This window comes from Lutzomyia longipalpis, chromosome 3 (assembly GCF_024334085.1).
Source record: "Lutzomyia longipalpis isolate SR_M1_2022 chromosome 3, ASM2433408v1".
In the NCBI taxonomy this organism is placed as follows: Eukaryota; Metazoa; Arthropoda; class Insecta; order Diptera; family Psychodidae; genus Lutzomyia; species Lutzomyia longipalpis.
Window position 1 is genome coordinate 26,634,151 of NC_074709.1, and position 17,176 is coordinate 26,651,326.

At 39.3% G+C, this 17,176-nt stretch overlaps 4 protein-coding genes across 6 annotated transcripts; 3 read left to right on the forward strand and 1 right to left on the reverse strand.

Moving 5' to 3' along the window:
• Positions 1 to 76: 76 nt before the first annotated feature.
• Positions 77 to 6,609, reverse strand: LOC129793486 (ATP-dependent 6-phosphofructokinase). 3 transcript variants are annotated; one of them, XM_055833563.1, is made up of 9 exons: positions 6,382 to 6,609; positions 6,163 to 6,307; positions 5,606 to 6,102; positions 3,072 to 3,180; positions 2,740 to 2,928; positions 2,393 to 2,671; positions 1,363 to 1,681; positions 538 to 1,225; positions 77 to 469 (listed from the first exon to the last, which is right to left on the reverse strand). In XM_055833563.1, exons 2-9 carry the CDS (start codon positions 6,304 to 6,306, stop codon positions 328 to 330), a joined length of 2,367 nt encoding a protein of 788 aa, XP_055689538.1. In that variant the 5' UTR covers position 6,307; positions 6,382 to 6,609; the 3' UTR covers positions 77 to 327. The 3 variants fall into 3 exon arrangements, with proteins under 3 accessions (XP_055689538.1, XP_055689537.1, XP_055689539.1); XM_055833562.1 differs by lacking the exon at positions 3,072 to 3,180 and adding an exon at positions 3,375 to 3,483 and having other exon boundaries at positions 6,382 to 6,607; XM_055833564.1 differs by lacking the exon at positions 3,072 to 3,180 and adding an exon at positions 5,361 to 5,469 and having other exon boundaries at positions 6,382 to 6,607.
• Positions 6,610 to 7,474: 865 nt separating this feature from the next.
• LOC129793535 (mediator of RNA polymerase II transcription subunit 30) lies at positions 7,475 to 8,657 on the forward strand. The gene has a single exon (XM_055833641.1). The coding sequence runs from the start codon at positions 7,607 to 7,609 to the stop codon at positions 8,429 to 8,431; it is 825 nt and encodes a 274-aa protein (XP_055689616.1). The 5' UTR covers positions 7,475 to 7,606; the 3' UTR covers positions 8,432 to 8,657.
• Positions 8,658 to 9,767: 1,110 nt separating this feature from the next.
• Positions 9,768 to 11,972, forward strand: LOC129793500 (ATP-sensitive inward rectifier potassium channel 10-like). The gene is made up of 2 exons (XM_055833593.1): positions 9,768 to 10,406; positions 10,484 to 11,972. The coding sequence occupies exons 1-2, from the start codon at positions 9,918 to 9,920 to the stop codon at positions 11,522 to 11,524; spliced, it is 1,530 nt and encodes a 509-aa protein (XP_055689568.1). The 5' UTR covers positions 9,768 to 9,917; the 3' UTR covers positions 11,525 to 11,972.
• Positions 11,973 to 12,974: 1,002 nt separating this feature from the next.
• LOC129793521 (ATP-sensitive inward rectifier potassium channel 8-like) lies at positions 12,975 to 14,877 on the forward strand. Its single transcript, XM_055833626.1, has one exon. It carries the CDS (start codon positions 13,538 to 13,540, stop codon positions 14,738 to 14,740), a length of 1,203 nt encoding a protein of 400 aa, XP_055689601.1. The 5' UTR covers positions 12,975 to 13,537; the 3' UTR covers positions 14,741 to 14,877.
• The last annotated feature ends 2,299 nt before the right edge of the window (positions 14,878 to 17,176 follow it).

Consider the following 17,176-nt stretch of genomic DNA (forward strand, 5'->3'; position numbering starts at 1 on the left):
AATGAAAGACAAAGCTGCCAAATTGGCAGCGATGGCCAGTTTTGTCTTCCAGGTGTTAAATGAAATAAAAACAAAATTTTCCATCAACAATATATAATTTTATTGTGTACGTCTGTTTGAGGGACAAAATGGGCAAATAATACTCACATCGAAGCTGCGTAACATTTTTTTTCTTGCTTCAAACTATACAAAATACAATTAAAATAAATCTTTTTTTTTTAATCCATAGTCACACTCTAATGTCAACAAATAATTCGAAAACACATTCAGCTAAAATCTTTGAGTTTTTTTTTCTTTGCTAAATTTGTGGCTAAATTGTGGGTGTGCTTAGATGACAGCCGTATCGGAAGCACATTCCTCCTCAACGGTGATGTAGAGTCCTTCCTCTTCGTACGTGGAATCATGCTTGGCAAGGATACGTAGCAGAGGACGTAATTTCAGCCACCACTGAGTCTTTGGGATGCGTTGACTGACAAATTGAAACAAAAAACGGTTAAAAATTTCAAATTTCTAACCTCAAAACCCTCAAATTCTTACTCAAAGTTTGTCTCTGCAATTAAATCGTGCAGCGGCGTGAAGCGATACTGTCGCCTCACGAGCCCCAGGAGGCACGCAGAATCATGACTTGTCGCCTTGATACTCCCATCGGGTTGCGTGTTGACGCGCAACTGATCAACAAGCCACTCAACGCACTTTGCCGCCATTTTGGTGCCCATATTGCGATCAAATGGCGTCGGTGAGCCACCCTGTTGCATGTGCCCCAAAACATTCATACGCGTCGAGAATAATCCCTTCCCCTCCTCGCTGTACAGACGATAGATAAAGTCCGTGTTGTAGTTATCCGAAGCCTTCTCATTGCGCAAAATCAACCCACGCTGTACCCCGTCCGCCATTTTGGACGCCATATGGTAGACATCTTGCTGAAGATCCTTAATTGAGAAGCGTTCCTCGTAGATGTACGCCGCATCGGCACCACCCGCAAGACCCGCCACAGTGGCCAAATACCCACAATAACCACCCATTGTTTCAATCACAAACACCCGACGCTTCGTTCCCTGAGCCGATTGGCGGATACGATCGCAGATTTCAGTAATCTCATTGAGACCTGTGTCACATCCAAGAGAAAATTCCGTTCCTGGCACATTATTTGAGATCGTCGATGGGATCACAACGAGGGGGATGCAGAATTCTGCAAAGTTCTTCCTTTGATCGACTAATTGGCCACCTTTTGGGGGTGAAAATTGCAAAAGGAAAAATAAATCAAAATGGCGCCTGAATTAAACGAAGAAACTTCGTTAAATGTGTTTGAAATTCAAAAAGAAAAACGTCGTTAAGAGCGTCCTTTTTTTTGAAAAAACTTACACGCATGATATGCCTCAAAGCCACCAATAATGAGAAGTCCCTGAATCTTGAATTCCTTCAATTTGGCAGCAATAGCCTCAAACTTCCCATCCGGAAGAGTTCTCTTGGTACCAAGGAAAGCCCCACCCTGGCCCACCCATCCCGTCACATCGCTCCACTCCATCTTCCGGATGTTCCCAGCAATGAGCCCCTCGACACCGTCGTGAATGCCCAACACTGTGTCGCCGCGGTAGATGCAGTTGCGCACGAATGAACGCACAGCAGCGTTCATACCGCACGCTGGGGCTCCAATGTGCATCACGGCGAGCGTGTAGCCCTCCTGGAAGGATCCAAAAATATTCTCTGTCCTTCAGTCTTGCGGAAAATTCAACTTTCTTTGAAATTTTTCAAAGTAAGAAATAATTTTTTTTAAGGAATGAAAGAAGAAAGAATCAGAAGAGAATTTTTACCCGATCGCTCACCATCGCCCAACGCGTATTCTTTTGAAGGAATAAAAAAACGAAAGAACGTGAAGATTAACCACCAATTAATTTTAAGAAAGAAGTGCAAAATTAATTGAGAAGTTTTTTTTTACCAGTGTAAGCCAAAGAATTAAATACCACAGAGTGTTCCAATTAAACTGATTCTTATTTTTTTAATATTTTTGTTTAAATTCTTTTTTTTAATTTAAAAGAAATATTCTTTTTAAAAAACGTTTTAAAAATAATTCTTTGACATACACCGATTGTATTTGAAAGAATCAAAGAAAAACCTCGAAAAACTGGAAGATTGGGGGAAATTTAACTTACAGCTTTTACTCCTCCCGTTAGACGCTTGAAAATTATCAAAAATTCATATAAAAAGTTCTTTTTAAATACCAAAAGAAGCTTTAAAAATATTCTTTAACAAATTCCTCAAAGTTTTTTTTTAATATTCAACCCTCTTTCAAACGACTCCTTCCACTAAACTAATCGTTTTTTTACTAAAACCTTTCGCCAAAATGGCAAAAAAAAACCAAAAAAGACAACAAATCATGAATGTTTTTACTCACAATTCCCTTTCCGGACGCATCAAAGGCATCCTTGGGTGGCTTTAGACGCGTCAGCATCTTGTACGTCTCGAGATTTCTTGCAAATGAACGTCCACGCAATTCCACAGCGAGTGACCATTTTTTCTCTGCCATAGCCTGTGCAACGGCTTTGGTACGCTCAACGCATTCCATGAGGGGAACACGTACAGCTTGATTACCATCCAGAGACACAACGCAAGCCTCCGTCTCGTCAGTAGCCTCCATCAGGGCGAGAACAGCTTCGGCTCCCATGCGACAACCCTGCAGAAAAGCGAATTTTCCTGTCAAAATGCAACTGAAGTGATCTTTCGGAAGAGAATCTACTCTACCAGGACTCGATCGAAAGCACTGGGATTCCCACCACGCTGTACATGACCCAGAACAGTAATCCTCGTGTCCTGTTGCAGTTGATCCACAACAACTTGGCGAACATTTTCAGCTGTTATCGGACGCCCATCGCGATCTATGGCACCCTCAGCCACAATAATAATATTGAGGCGTTGACCAGCATTTCGTTCCTAGCGCAAAACAAGTCAGGAAAAGGAAACATCAGTCCAATAAACCCAGAAAACAAAAAAATCAGGAAAGGCAAAGCAAACAAGCTGAATGATTTTGTGAAATAGGGAAAAGGAAAGAAAGACAGATGAGAGAGCGAGAGTACCTGAAGGAGTTTATTACACAACTTCTCTGGCCAATTTTGTACAGCGGGATCTTCGGGGATAAACACGTAGTCCGCCTCACTGGCCAGAGCAGCAACAACGGCTAGGTAACTGAAAGAGAACACTCAAGATGAAAACTCTCACGATGCTTTGAACACACAAACAAACACAATTTATGGGATCTTTTGTACAATGTTTATGGTTTGTTGGAATGCAAAGACAGGCACTTTATGGATCAGAGATTGCATGGTGTGTGATCCCTCAGAACCGAAAGCTCTTGATTTGGGTGATTGAGAGGAGCTTGCCTGGGACAATCGACGGCACATGTGTTCTTTCCAATTGGCTCCTGGTGGGTCTTCCGGAATAAAAATGAAGTCAGCCTCCGCAGAGAGACCCGCAACGAGGGCTAGGTAGCTGTTTTAGGTACAACTGATTGTTAGACACGTTCAAAAGTTTATTGATTTGTTTGTAAAACTGGGAAAAAATCAGGGTAAAGTACAAAAATTGATGAAAAGTATTTTTTTGGTCGTTTTTTAACGGGTGATCTTCATTTAAAATTCAAAATGGCGAGCGTCCTTTCAGATCAAAATGGCGATAATTTAAGAGATTTTAACTGCCATGATTCATTCTCTTTTCACAGAAAAAAAATGAGGTTATGTGTTTATTTGATAGTGAATTACAATAATAATTTATCTTCAAAATCATACTTTATTTAGTGGATTCCGTTCATATTTTCTTCATTCTTAAATACATTTGAAGCTCTGCCATATTGATTTTAAAATTTTCCATAAAAACTTTAACCCTTTCGCGTCCACGTGAAACATTGAAACATGAACTCTTTTTATAAGGATATATTGCCTAGATGCTTTCAGAGGACTTTTCTCAGTCAGAACGTCTTATTTAGCCTCTTTTACGTGAATTTGACGTATGTGTAACTTGGAAAAACAATTAAATTCATAAATAATTGGAAAAATAAAATGTTTCACGTTTGGATCAGCGTATGACGTGTTAGTCGTGAAAGGGTTAACCAGGTTAAATATTTTAAAAACCTTCGTGTAGTAAAATAAAAATTTTAAAAAATCATAAAATACTTATTTTTTGCTAAGATTTTTTAACTAAAATTTATTTCTTTATGGTCTTATTAAATTCATAACAATTTATTGAAGAAACAGTTCAATTGGCACACCTTCTGTCACGTTAGAGAATTTCAATGAATTTCATAAGAATTTCACAATTTTCTGAATTCTTTCGTGTTCTATCTAATTTCTTCTAATTAACCCTTTAACGTCCAACGTGAAACATAAAAACATTGAAACATGCGCTCTTTTATCGCGATTTTTATTCTATGAATTTTTTTAGAGGACTTTTCTCAGTCAGAACGTCTTCTTTGACACCTTATGCGTGCATTTGATGCATTTGTAACATGTAAAAACAATTACATTCATAAATAATTGAAAAAATAAAATGTTTCACGTTTGGGTCAGCGTATGACCCAAAAAACCTTAAAGGGTTAAATCCATTAAATGACTTAAAACATTTTTCCAAAACATTTTAATAAAGAAATAAATTCCAGGATATTTTGAAAGACAAATATTTTGATATGATGCTTAGAGAATTTCTGCCTGTCATGAAAGGGTTAAATTGGTTAAATATAATATTTTAGTCTTTGGGAAATAAATATAAATTTAAAAATCATAAAATAATTTTTTTTCTGCTAAGATAATGATTTTATTAGAACATTTCCTTTTATATTTCTTTAAAATTCCTTAAATTCATATCAATTTATTAGGTAAAGAAACAATTCAATTGGCACATTCGGTTACAAGTTTGGATTTCAAGAATTTCAAGGAATTTTGTAAGAATTTCATAATTTTCTGATTTCTCTCGAAGTCTATCTATTTTTTTTCAATTTAATCTATTAAATTCTGACTTAAAACCCTTTTCAAAAACATTTAAATAAATTAATAAACTTTCAGGAACTTTTATAGAAATAATTCTGCCTCAGAGTTGCTCCAGCATCAGCAACCCTCGCTGCAAAATGATCTCGTTTGTAAATTCGCATAAATTAATTCAATAAACCTTTGATTGCGTCAGAGAATGTCGCGAGAGAGTTAGTTATCATCGGGGCTCAGAAATGAGACACTTTGGAGCAGAGAAAGGGGACAAAATGTGGGAGAGAGAGCACACAAATCATCCGGAAGTGGGGGCAATAAAAAATGAGATTTTTCGAAGGAGGAAGGGGTGCTCAACACGCGCAAACAACAGAGATTCCTTGAATGTGTTTCTTTTACCCCAAGGAGTTTCCTGCAGAGCTTTTCCGGCCACTCAACCGGTGGCGGGGATTCCGGGCAGAAGACGTACGTTGCCTCGGACACCACGGCAGCCACGACTGATAAGTAGCTGAATTAACGACAAATGCATATCCCATGTTATTCCCCAACAAGAGAGATAAGATTGCGTGTTGCGCGAGAGATTGTAGCGCGTTCTACCAGGTGGGGAGAGATTTTCCAGAGATTTGAGAATTTGTCTGACTTACCCACAATGCCTTCCCATTACTTCCATGATGAACGTTCTCTGGTGGGAGTAGGCCGTACTGACGATGGCATCGATGGCCTCGATGATCCTGTGCAGGGCAGAATCCGTCCCGATGGTCATATCCGTGCCACAGAAGTCGTTGTCAATGGATCCCACCATGCCCACGATGTGGAGGCTGCCGTACTTCTGTCGCTGCTCCGCTGTTATTTCTCCCATTCGCACAAGCTCCTCCAGGAGATCCGTCCACTCCTGACGGAAGAGATTGGCCCCCGTGAGGGAGCCATCACCACCAATAACCACGAGATTTGTTATGCCGCGCTTCACGAGATTCGCAGCCGCCTTGAGACGTCCAGCACGCTCCCGGAAGTCCTGGCAACGCGCTGACCCAATAACCGTGCCACCACGATGGATAATACTCGACACGGAAGCCCAGTTTGCCTCCTGGATGTGTTCACCACCATCCACCATGCCTTGATATCCTTCCCGGATGAAATAAACCTGCAACAGACACTCTTTTTAGCCACTGAGCACTGCTGGGAAGAAGAGAATCCCTCTCACCTTGCATCCCAGGTAGATTCCCATTCGTACAACAGCCCGAACAGCGGCATTCATCCCCTGGGAATCTCCTCCGCTGGTAAATACAGCAATTCCCTTCCCTTTGTGGGAACCTCTTTCGATGAATCTCTGCTTCTGCTCCGCCATCCTACAAAGGAATCCAACCAGAGGCAAATTTAACTTCCATCACACACGACAGGTGGTCACAATGGGCTCACGCACTCTCTCTATCAGCTTCCACAGACAAAATCTCAGGTGGGTGCAAGAAAAAGTCGGCAAAATTCACGCACAAAACGTTATTGACGCACAAACAGCTCGTATGAGAATGCCTCCCAATCAGATGGACTGCCTTTTGGCGTGTGCTGGAGCTCCAGAGGTGAGTCTGTGCCAGGAGCAGCTGCACTTCTTGGTCAAGGTGACACACACAACTAGCACCAAGGTGACCTTCAACCTGTAAGTGAGGGCGCCACGTGCGCCCATTTGAAATGTAACGGCCATTCTTTAAAAAGTTCTTTGGCAATTTCCGTTTTACTGGAGGATTCTAAAGAACTTCCGGGAGGAACTACGCAAGAATAAGGCAAGAAAATGAGTTTGGATTGCGAAATACCTGAGAGGAGTGCAAGAAGTGGAGGTTTTGGTGAAATTCGGAGCGGAATTGGTGAGTCAACATGAGCTCAAAGTGGTTTTGTAGGAATCCACTGATATTGTAATTAAGTGAGAAAATGATTCATGATTTTCTTTCTTTTTCTCTTCTAACTTCTCTAAATTATATTGATTATATTGGAGCGTTTAAGATTTTTTTTAAATAGAAACAAATCAGTTTTGTTTTAAATAAATGTCTTAAAAAAATTTAAATTTCTCAATTTTGTGTATTAAGTTTCTTTGAAATTGAAAAAAAATTAAATTATTTAATCAAAGTAAGAAAGAAAACTAAAGGAAAACCTTTTAAAAGCGTTTAAATTGAATCAAGTTTTCCAAGATTTTCAAAATATAAAACAAAAAAATAATAAAATCAAGCAAAAGAATCATAAACACTGCAAAACAGTCGCGGATTCCAGCCCTACCGTCTGCCGTCCTATTTCTCTAATTCCTGCTGTTTTGAATTTCAAATAATTCCAAGAAATTGCAAAATATCTTCCTTGCGAAGAATTTTGAAAATTTATCAAATATTCTCCAAGATTTTCCCTCAAAATCTCCAGGAAATCTTTTAATTTTCATTCCAAAAAGGATTTTTGGATAAAATGAAAATTCGTTATTCGTTAATGATTCAAAAAGCGCCACCTTCAGGAGATTTCAAGCCGTTACTGAAATGTCAAAAATCACAACAAAAACATTTTGCTCGTTGTTTTGATTCAAGACGTTCGAGAAAAATTGCAAAATTTTCCAATTTCCCCGTGATTTTAGTAAAGAAAAGTGTTGAGAAAAGAAAGAAGAGTTATCCGTGATCATGGCAAATCAATATCCGGGTGGATTTGGGAACCAGAATCGTGGGAATTTTGGGAATCAAATGGTACCGATGAGTATGGCCGGGAGTGGTGGAAATCAGATGGGGAATATGATGAGCTACAGCCAAGGGATGCAGCAGCAGATCCCCAATACCACAGCCGTGGGAATGGGTGCCCCGAATAGCAATCAAATGGGCATGCAAACGGGTCCGGGGATGCAGAGCCCGTCGCAGCAGCAGCAACAGCCGGGAATGCAGCAGGGCACGCAGCAGCAGAGTCAGAGTCAAGGTCTCACCCTTCACACGTCAACAAGCTCCACAGCAACCTCCGGTGGTGCTACAAATACCACCATGATGAGCCAGGGAAGTGCTCCGGGGCAGGGACAATTCAACATTGTGAGCCTGTGCAAGTTTGGCCAGGAAACCGTGCAGGATATCGTGAGTCGCTTCCAGGAGGTCTTTCAGGCACTTCGTGGCTCAATACCGCCCAATGGCACCACGGCTGGGAGTACGGAGAAGAAGGTTCAGGAGCAGTTTCGCACAATTCGGCTGCTCTTCAAGCGTGTCCGCATCCTGTATGACAAATGCAACGACAGCTGCCAACAGGGCATGGAGTACACGCATGTGGAGAGTCTCATTCCGCTCAAAGATGAACCGGATCACAAACCTCAAGTTGCGCAGAGTGAAGAGTACCAGAAGGCACTGCAGGACAATCGGGAGCTCCTTGAAACTGTCATGCTGAAGAATAAGCAACTCCGGGAGGTCATCGATAGGATCCGCATTATCATCTGGGAGATCAACACTATGCTCAGCATGAGGAAGTCCTAAAAAGGGTCACAGACAAACCTCTGACTGGAGGAACAATCAATCACATTTGAATGAACGGCGTGTGTGGAATTGTGCGGCTTTTTTGCTGATAAGGAAAGTTCGAGGGGTTTATCAATGGACTTTCGAGGTCCCGCTGAGGTATGTTTCATTTTTGATTAATTTAAAAAGAATTTATTTTGTTTATAAGAGATCTGCAAAAGTAAAATAAAAGACATTGAGAAATTGAGCGAGAAAAAGGATAAGAATTTTTATTTTTTAAAAGCTTTCCTTGGAATTACTTCATTTGTTTTGTTTTCAGCATAAACGTCATAACGTTAGAAATTCTGAAGAATTTTTGAGAAATATTTTGAAACATTCAAAGACTGAGAATTTGACGCTAAAAAATTGAAAATTTGACTAAAAATGTTCTTTAGAATAATCGTTAGAATTTTTACGTCAAAATACTTAACGATAAAAGCTAAGGAGAACAATTTTTAACGTTAGAAAATCCACAATTTCATACTATTATACTTGAAAACTCAAAAATATTCACGTTAATTGTTTGAGGTTAAATTGACAGTTGAAATTCCAATATTAACCCTTTAACGTCCAACGTGAAACATAAAAACATTGAAACATGCGCTCTTTTATTGCGATTTTTATTCTATGAATTTTTTTAGAGGACTTTTCTCACTCAGAACGTCTTCTTTGACCCCTTATGCGTGAATTTGATGCATTTGTAACATGGAAAAACAATTACATTCATAAATAATTGAAAAAATAGAATGTTTCACGTTTGGGTCAGCGTATGACCCAAAAAACCTTAAAGGGTTAACAAAATTTACTAAAATTCTAACGTTAGAAAATCTTCATGAAAACTCAAGAATATTCTCTTGTTTGAGGTTAAATTGACATTTGAAATTCAATTAGTTCCTAACGAATTTTACTAAAATTTTAACGTTAAAAATTTGTGATCTAATGTTAAATTGTTAAATACAATAAAAAACTTTTCGTTAATTATTTAGAGAAAAATTCTAACGTTAGACATTCTGAGTTTATCATTTGCAAGAAAAATCGAAACTTCTTTTTAAGAAAATCTTAAGAATTTCTCAAATTTAACGTATTGAATCAGAATAAAAGTATTACCTTCATATTTTCGATATTTTCCGTTAGAAATTCATTGGAAAAACATGCCTAACGTTAAAAATTCTAACGTAAGAAATTTCCAAAGACAACTAACGCTAGGAAATTCATTTTCTACTCATCCAAAAAACTTATTTTCGGTAAGAATTATTCCAAATATTTATTTAAAAGACTTAAACACTTTAAAATCCAACTGATAAACCCTTTTGTAATCAATTTCCGTGTTTTGATAACGATTTTGTGGGATTGGTCACTATTTTTTCCTCGTCAATTCCCATTTTCAAGTGCAAGAAGTGTGAAGTTTTGTTTGTGAAAAGTGAAAAAGAAAAAATTTGAAAAAAAATCCTCAAAAATTGAGATCTTGATGATGGAGAATGACGGATCTGGGAGTCCGTACGCAAGACGATACCCAAATGCGGATAAATTCACCTTCGACGTCCGACAGAAGGAAGCAGCAGAAGCGGTGCTGGATGAAGAGCAACGATTTACGTTGCGCAAATCTTTCCAATCAGCCCCGAATAGCCCTTATGCGAAACGCCGGGAGCCGCAGGTGGATGTGGGAATTGAGATGAAGGAAGTTCATCGGGAAGATGCGATTGAAGTTGCGCCGGAAGATGAAAGCTCGGAGGAGGATGGTGTGATTCAGCTTGAGGGGGAGGCACACAATCTCCCGGTTGAGCTGGTACGGAAGCCAAGTATGCAGAGTTTGCGTCAGAGGAGGGATCCACTGTTCCAGGGGACGAGGACAAAGCGCACCAGGAGGGTGATTCACAGGAATGGCAAGAGGAATGTCACCCTCATGCACATCCCACAGAGATCAGCGAGATTTTTCAAAGATTTTGTAACGACGCTGGTGAGTTGGGATGCTTTTTGGGTTTGGTCAGGAAGTCAGGGATTCAATTCGCTTCTTGGCTTTGTTTTTCCGTGTAGATTGAGGAGCAGTGGAGGTATACGCTGGCTCTCTTTGCCTTCACCTTCTTCTCATGTTGGATCCTCTTTGCTCTGCTTTGGTATTTAATTGCCTACGCGCATGGGGATCTGAAGAGGGATCCCGAAACAGGAGAACGTCTCAGTGATGGTGGTCGCCCGTGTATTGAGGAAGCCACAGGGATGGCGTCATTCCTCCTCTTTAGCATTGAGACGCAAGTTGGGATTGGTTTTGGGGTTCGTTTCCCTACTGAAGAGTGTCCGGAAGCTCTCTTCCTCATGGTGGTCCAGCTGATCCTCAGTGTGGCCATTGAGGGTGCCATGGTGGGGATTGTCTATGCCAAAATGGTCCGTCCAACAAAATCCAGCAGTGGGCAGCTAAAATTCAGCCGGAAGGCCGTTGTGTGCTGCCAGGATGGGAGATTGTGTCTCATGTTTCGGATTTGCGACACGCAGGAGAATCATGTGATTGGCACAACGGTCAAGGCGTTCTGGATGGAAGCACGGAAGACCCGCGAAGGGGAGAGAATCAATCAATTCCAACACACGCTGACAATTGAGGATTCCGGACATATCTTCCTCCTGTGGCCATCAACAGTGGTGCACGTGATTGACGAACGGAGCCCGCTTTACGATGTCTCCGCGAGGGATCTTCTCAGCAAAAACTTCGAGATTGTCGTCACAATGACAGGCGGCTGCCGGTCAACGGGTCAACTCACGCAGACACGCACCTCGTACCTGCCCAGAGACATCCTCTGGGGTCACAAATTCCTCAATCTCCTCACCTACAGCCACGAGAGGCAGGCCTATGTGGCGGATTATGAGAAATTCGACGCTCTCACGCAAATCGACACACCCCTGTGCAGTGCACGACGCCTCGAGGAGATTTTCACCGAAGTAACGACCATCATGCAGCACGACATGTACAGCAGTCACAGCCACTTCCGGCGCATCAGCGAGGGCTCCTGGGAGGGATCAGCAGACGAACCCATTGTCTTCACAGCTGAACGCCACAACTCCCATCCAGAGCTCAAGAGCATCTGAGCTGTAAAAAAAAATCATTTTAATTGCTCCAGACTAATTACCTCATTTCCCAATTTACTCAATTCCTCACTCACTCAGCCACTCGCGGATAATTTACAACCAGCCCGAGATTAGCGCACCAGGGACTAACTCAACGCAAAATTCAATTTATATTTGCAGACGCTCGCTGGCTGAGGAGATGCCTTATCAAGCATTAAAACATTTTAATGATTTTAATTATTTTATTACGCATTGTTTGCATAAATTAAGATAAATTAACGCAGCTCTTTAACAAATCATCTCGCGTGATTTATTGTTTTGCCTTTCGGTGCTTTTCTCACATATTTATCGACATTGCGAGAGGCGCAGGTAGGTGTGGGATGAATGGGGATCTCTAACAAGTTAATGCTACACTGTAAAATGAGCTTGTTCTTATGGGATGGAAAATTTTTACAGAAATCTTAGGATGAAGAAGTAAAAAAAAATATTTATATTGACGCGAAAAATCTTAAAAATTAGCTATTTAAGAAAAAAAAAATGATAAAATGTGTTAGAAAAAAATATTGGGGCTAAATGAATCACTTTGAGATTGAAGAATTATTCATTTTTTCAAAGAAAACGTTCATTTGTAAAGAAATTATATGTTTGAAAAGGAGACTTTCTAAAGGGAGGTAAAGTGTTTTTATGAGAATGATTTGAAAGAATTTAAATTGAATAAAAAAAACTAAGTGATTTATTTAGCCCCACGGCAATTTAAAAGATTAATTTACAAGCATTTGATTTTTAAAACTGAAAAAGAAAATCTATAATTTTCTATATTATTTTTTTTTCAGTTAAATGTTTTAAATTATCTTGGAGCTAAATAAATCAGTTTTTAGCGTTTTATAATGTGATAATCATAAGTGTATAAGCTTTTTTTTAGCTAAATATCTTCTTTTTTAGATATTTTATTACAATAGAAATAAAACTATTTTGAATTCGGATTCAATGTAGGTATCTATTAAGAATCACGGGGCTAAGTAAGTCATTTTATATTTAATTAATTATTTAATTAATTAATCAGCATTCTTAAGTCTATAAAACGCATAAAACGTAATATTTTGAGGTGTTTAAGTTAAAAAACAATTGACCCTTAGTTTGTAAAGAAATAGGGAATATGATGAATTATTTTGCCCCATGATACTTTGAAAAATTAATTTACTTTCTCTTTCAACTCCAAAATCAAAATATAAATTATTTAGTTGCAATTCAGTGTTTGACTCTAAAGCAAATTCAAGTAAATAAATTAAATATTAAATTTTAAACAAATAAAGATATTTTTTTTTAATCTGGGGCTAATTTAATCAGCGTTATGATGTTTTTTTTTGCTCTTCGAATGAATTATTTCAACAGAGCCAACATAGCTGTCCATAAGAACTAATTCCTCGTTCTATTGCCTCAAGAAATGAATATATTTCTTTAATTCTCTTCTATTAATTAATACGCAACTAATTGACCATTTTAGCCCCACTTCTGACAAAATTATTGAAAGAAAAAGCACATTGAGCAATCCCTAAAACCTTCTAAATCTTTCAAAAGTTTATTTAACTTTCACTCCAACAAATATTTAGAACATTTTATAAGAGAAAATTCAGGAAAATCTGATCAGGATGATTTTCCACATCTTCTTATCTTCGATTTCTATCAGTGTAGCTTCTTTTCCATGCGATCTCCCTTCTCTCCGCGTTGCGTACTACAAAGAATAAAATCTTTATGAGAAAAAAATCTCCAGACCCTTTTGAATTTATCACTGTGAGAGAGCAGCTGAAAGCTGCGATGATGAATCACAAACTGGATATTTCTGGAATTTTTTTCTGGGCACATTTGAAGGGCAAAAGACATTGCCAAATCCAGCTCTGGTGGACGGAAGGAGCTTGTGAAATCACACCACGAATGCAGCACAAGACTCAACCACAGTTCAGTGCTCGTACTCAGCTTTAGTGGACGTGAAGTTGCTTTTTAGTTGATTAGGAATTTTTTTTTTCTGTTGGATTTATGAAGACTGGAGGAACTTTCCGGCTGTATGGGAAGGATGGTGGAAGGAATATCCGACATAGGAATGTCTCAATGAGATCTGTGAAGTTTCTCAAGGACTTTGCAACGACGCTCATTGAGGGCAGATGGAGGTACACACTGACAATCTTTGCCTTGAGCTTTGTGGGCACGTGGACGGGATTTGCTCTGCTGTGGCAGCTAATTGCCCAGGCTCATGGAGATTTGGATTTTGATCCGTTGACGGGGGAGCGATTGGGTGATGGGAGGGCAGCCTGCACGAAGGGAGCGTACGACTATGCGGGATTCCTCTTGCTGAGCATTGAGACGCAAGGGACAACGGGGTATGGGGAGAAGTACCCAACGGAGGAATGCCCCGAAGGGATCTTCCTGCTGATGCTTCAACTCATCTTGGGGACTATCATTGAGGGTGCCATGGTGGGGGTGGTGTATGCAAAGATAACACGCCCTCCACGCCACACGGGGAGCTTTGTCTTCTCCCGGAATTGTGTAATCTGCCTCCGGGATGGGGTTCTCTGTCTCCTCTTCAGGATCTCAAATTTTGCTGAACATCAGGAAATTAATTCCCGCGTGGAAGTTTACATGTGCCAAAAAACAGAGGAAGGAGAGATTAAAGACACGAAGCTGGAGCTGGAGAATGATGGACAGATCACGCTGTATCTGCCACAGATTGTCTGTCATGCCATCACAGAGGATAGCCCCCTTTTTGGGTACTCTGCAGCACAACTAATGAAGGCAGATTTTGAGATTCTCGTCACATTGACGGGGAATTCCAAGGCAACGGGGCAGACGAGTCAATCCAGGACTTCCTTCCTGCCACGAGAGATCCTCTGGGGCTATCGCTTCGTCAATATCATCCACTATGATCAAAATCTCGAAGCCTACACCATTGATAGTCAGCAGTTTGATGGAGTTTATCGCGTCGATACGCCCCTGTGTAGTGCCAGGAGGCTCCAGGAAGTAGCTGAGATGTCTCAGAAGGTTGTCAGGAGGCGCAAAGTGAAATCCGGAAGTCTCTGTTGCAGCAAATACAGCCTACAGGTTGATATGCAAGTGGCTGAGATTGCTCTGGACAACAGTACGAGGATTGAGCCAAAGCAGGGAGTTTCTTCACAATTTCAGGCTCAATCTTGGGATGGTTTCCTCGACAGTGATTCCAAAAGTGCCGATAACTGCTATTTGTAGTCTTCCTGTTGCTGCTACTGCTGCTGTTGCGCATCTGAATGCATTCCCTTTCCTGCTAAAAGATCGTTAGATCGTTGGAAAGAATAAAGTTTAACTGAAAAACATTTTTCGAATTTAATTTAATAAATAAATTTTTGAATGAATTAAATTTTTTTAACTTATGATTGATCCTAGACAGAAGATTAAATTTTTAACTCCTTCCCTGAAATCTTAAATAGCTTCCTAAACTTTCACAAAGCTTCTTCTGGGCTTCCTCTGCTGCAACAGCCCCTAGAGTGTGGGCAGCTCACTGTGTGAGGACCAACTCAATAAACTTTCAATTTATTTGCAAAAAGCTTCAAAGTCTCGAAGCTCCTCCGCTGAGATTCTGTGGGAGAGATGATTTATGTGCCTTGTGCAGTACCTCAATTAAATTAATTTTAATTATGCCACGCGGGTTGTTTGCATAAATTAGAAGCTAATTTAGGAAATTATACCCAAAGTCTGCTCGTCTGGGATGCCTTCCACACGTTATCGACATTCAAAAGATTAATTCTTCATAAAAAGAAAATGAACGTGGGGGTAATTACAGATGTACTGGCGTGAATGAAACTCTATTTTGTTAAAAGTTTTTATTCATTTTTTCAGTAAAAATATCTTAAATGATTCTACAACATAATGTAAAGGATGTCATGCACAATACAAGGCCGAAGTACCTAATTGAAGGAAACGCAGAAAACAATTTTAACCCACCCAGTCTTGTAGGGAATCAAAAAAGGATAAAGAATCGCCAAAAATATTCACCTTTTTCCACTGGGGTCAAAGAGAAAGAAGACAATAAAGTTTTGTAAAAATTCAAAAAAATTGGCCGCCATTCGCCATTTTGTTCATTTCAATGCATGAATCATATGTTTCAATGCTTCGTCATGAGCTTGTCGATGACAGTTTGACATTTCATTCATTTTTTTTGGGAGAAAATAAAAAAATTGCGTATTTTTTAGTTTAATTATCGTGGTAAATGTGTTTTACGTGTTGTTCAAGAGTGATTTATACATCTGAATACCTGAAGGATGAATTCCCGCACAGCTTGTGACCGTCTCAGCGAGCACATCTCTCGTTACAAAACAAAGCAATCCAAAAACATTGGTCGTGAATCTTCTTGAAGATGACTTTTTCACGAATTGAGAGATCCTCTGCGCTGGAATCCTTTGCGTTTCACACCACCACGACGGACAAGACGAGGGATTGCTGGTTTTGTGATTCCCTGGATGTTGTCACGCAAAACCTTACGATGTTTCTTGGCACCACCTTTCCCAAGACCTTTTTCACGACCAATGATGTGCTCGCTGAGACGGTCACAAGCTGTGCGGGAATTCATCCTTCAGGTATTCAGATATAAAAATCACTCTTGAACAACACGTAAAACACATTTACCACGATAATTAAACTAAAAAATACGCAATTTTTTTATTTTCTCCCAAAAAAAAATAAATGAAATGTCAAACTGTCAACCACAAGCTCATGACGAAGCATTGAAACATATGATTCATGCATTGAAATGAACAAAATGGCGAATGGCGGCCAATTTTTTTGAATTTTTACAAAACTTTATTGTCTTTTTTCTCTTTGACCCCAGTGGAAAAAGGTGAATATTTTTGGCGATTCTTTATCCTTTTTTGATTCCCTACAAGACTGGGTGGGTTAAAATTGTTTTCTGCGTTTCCTTCAATTAGGTACTTCGCCCTTGTATTGTGCATGACATCCTTTCACTAAATTATAATTTTTCTAAAGCAACAAAAACTCTTTTTTTGCCATCAATAAAAATTAAATAATAATTGAAATCTATTGACTGATGATTGGCTGATAATTGCCCGGAAATTGCATGATTGACCGATAATTGAGCATAAATTGATAAAAAGTTTGAAGAACAATATTTGGGCAATATGTGATCAATTATTGAGCAATCACAATTGACCAATGATTGATCAATCTATTGACTGGCTCAAATGCTTTACTAGGGGAGAGCGGGGCTAATAAAGTCACTAAAGGGTTTGGAAAAAGTCTTAAATATCATATTTCCTAGCTAGATAGAACAAAATGATCTGAGAAAGAGTTGTAGGGCAAGAAATATCCTAAAGAATTGAGCTATGCATTTCACTTTATCTGTTTGGGAAATATGATATTTTGAGCTTTTCTAAACCCTTAAGTGACTTTATTAGCCCCGCCCTCCCCTAATTATTAATCAATCACTTATCAATATGATTGATTCAATCGTGATTGAGCCTTTATTGGCTCAATCATTTGTTTACTGGGTAGATGATCAATTATTGAGCAAGCAGAATTGACCTGAGATTGACCAGAAATTGATCAGTTGATTGAGTATTTATTGGCTCAATCAGTTGCTTTCTGATGTTTTCAATCATTAAAAAAAGTTTAAAAAAAAACTTTTTATTAATT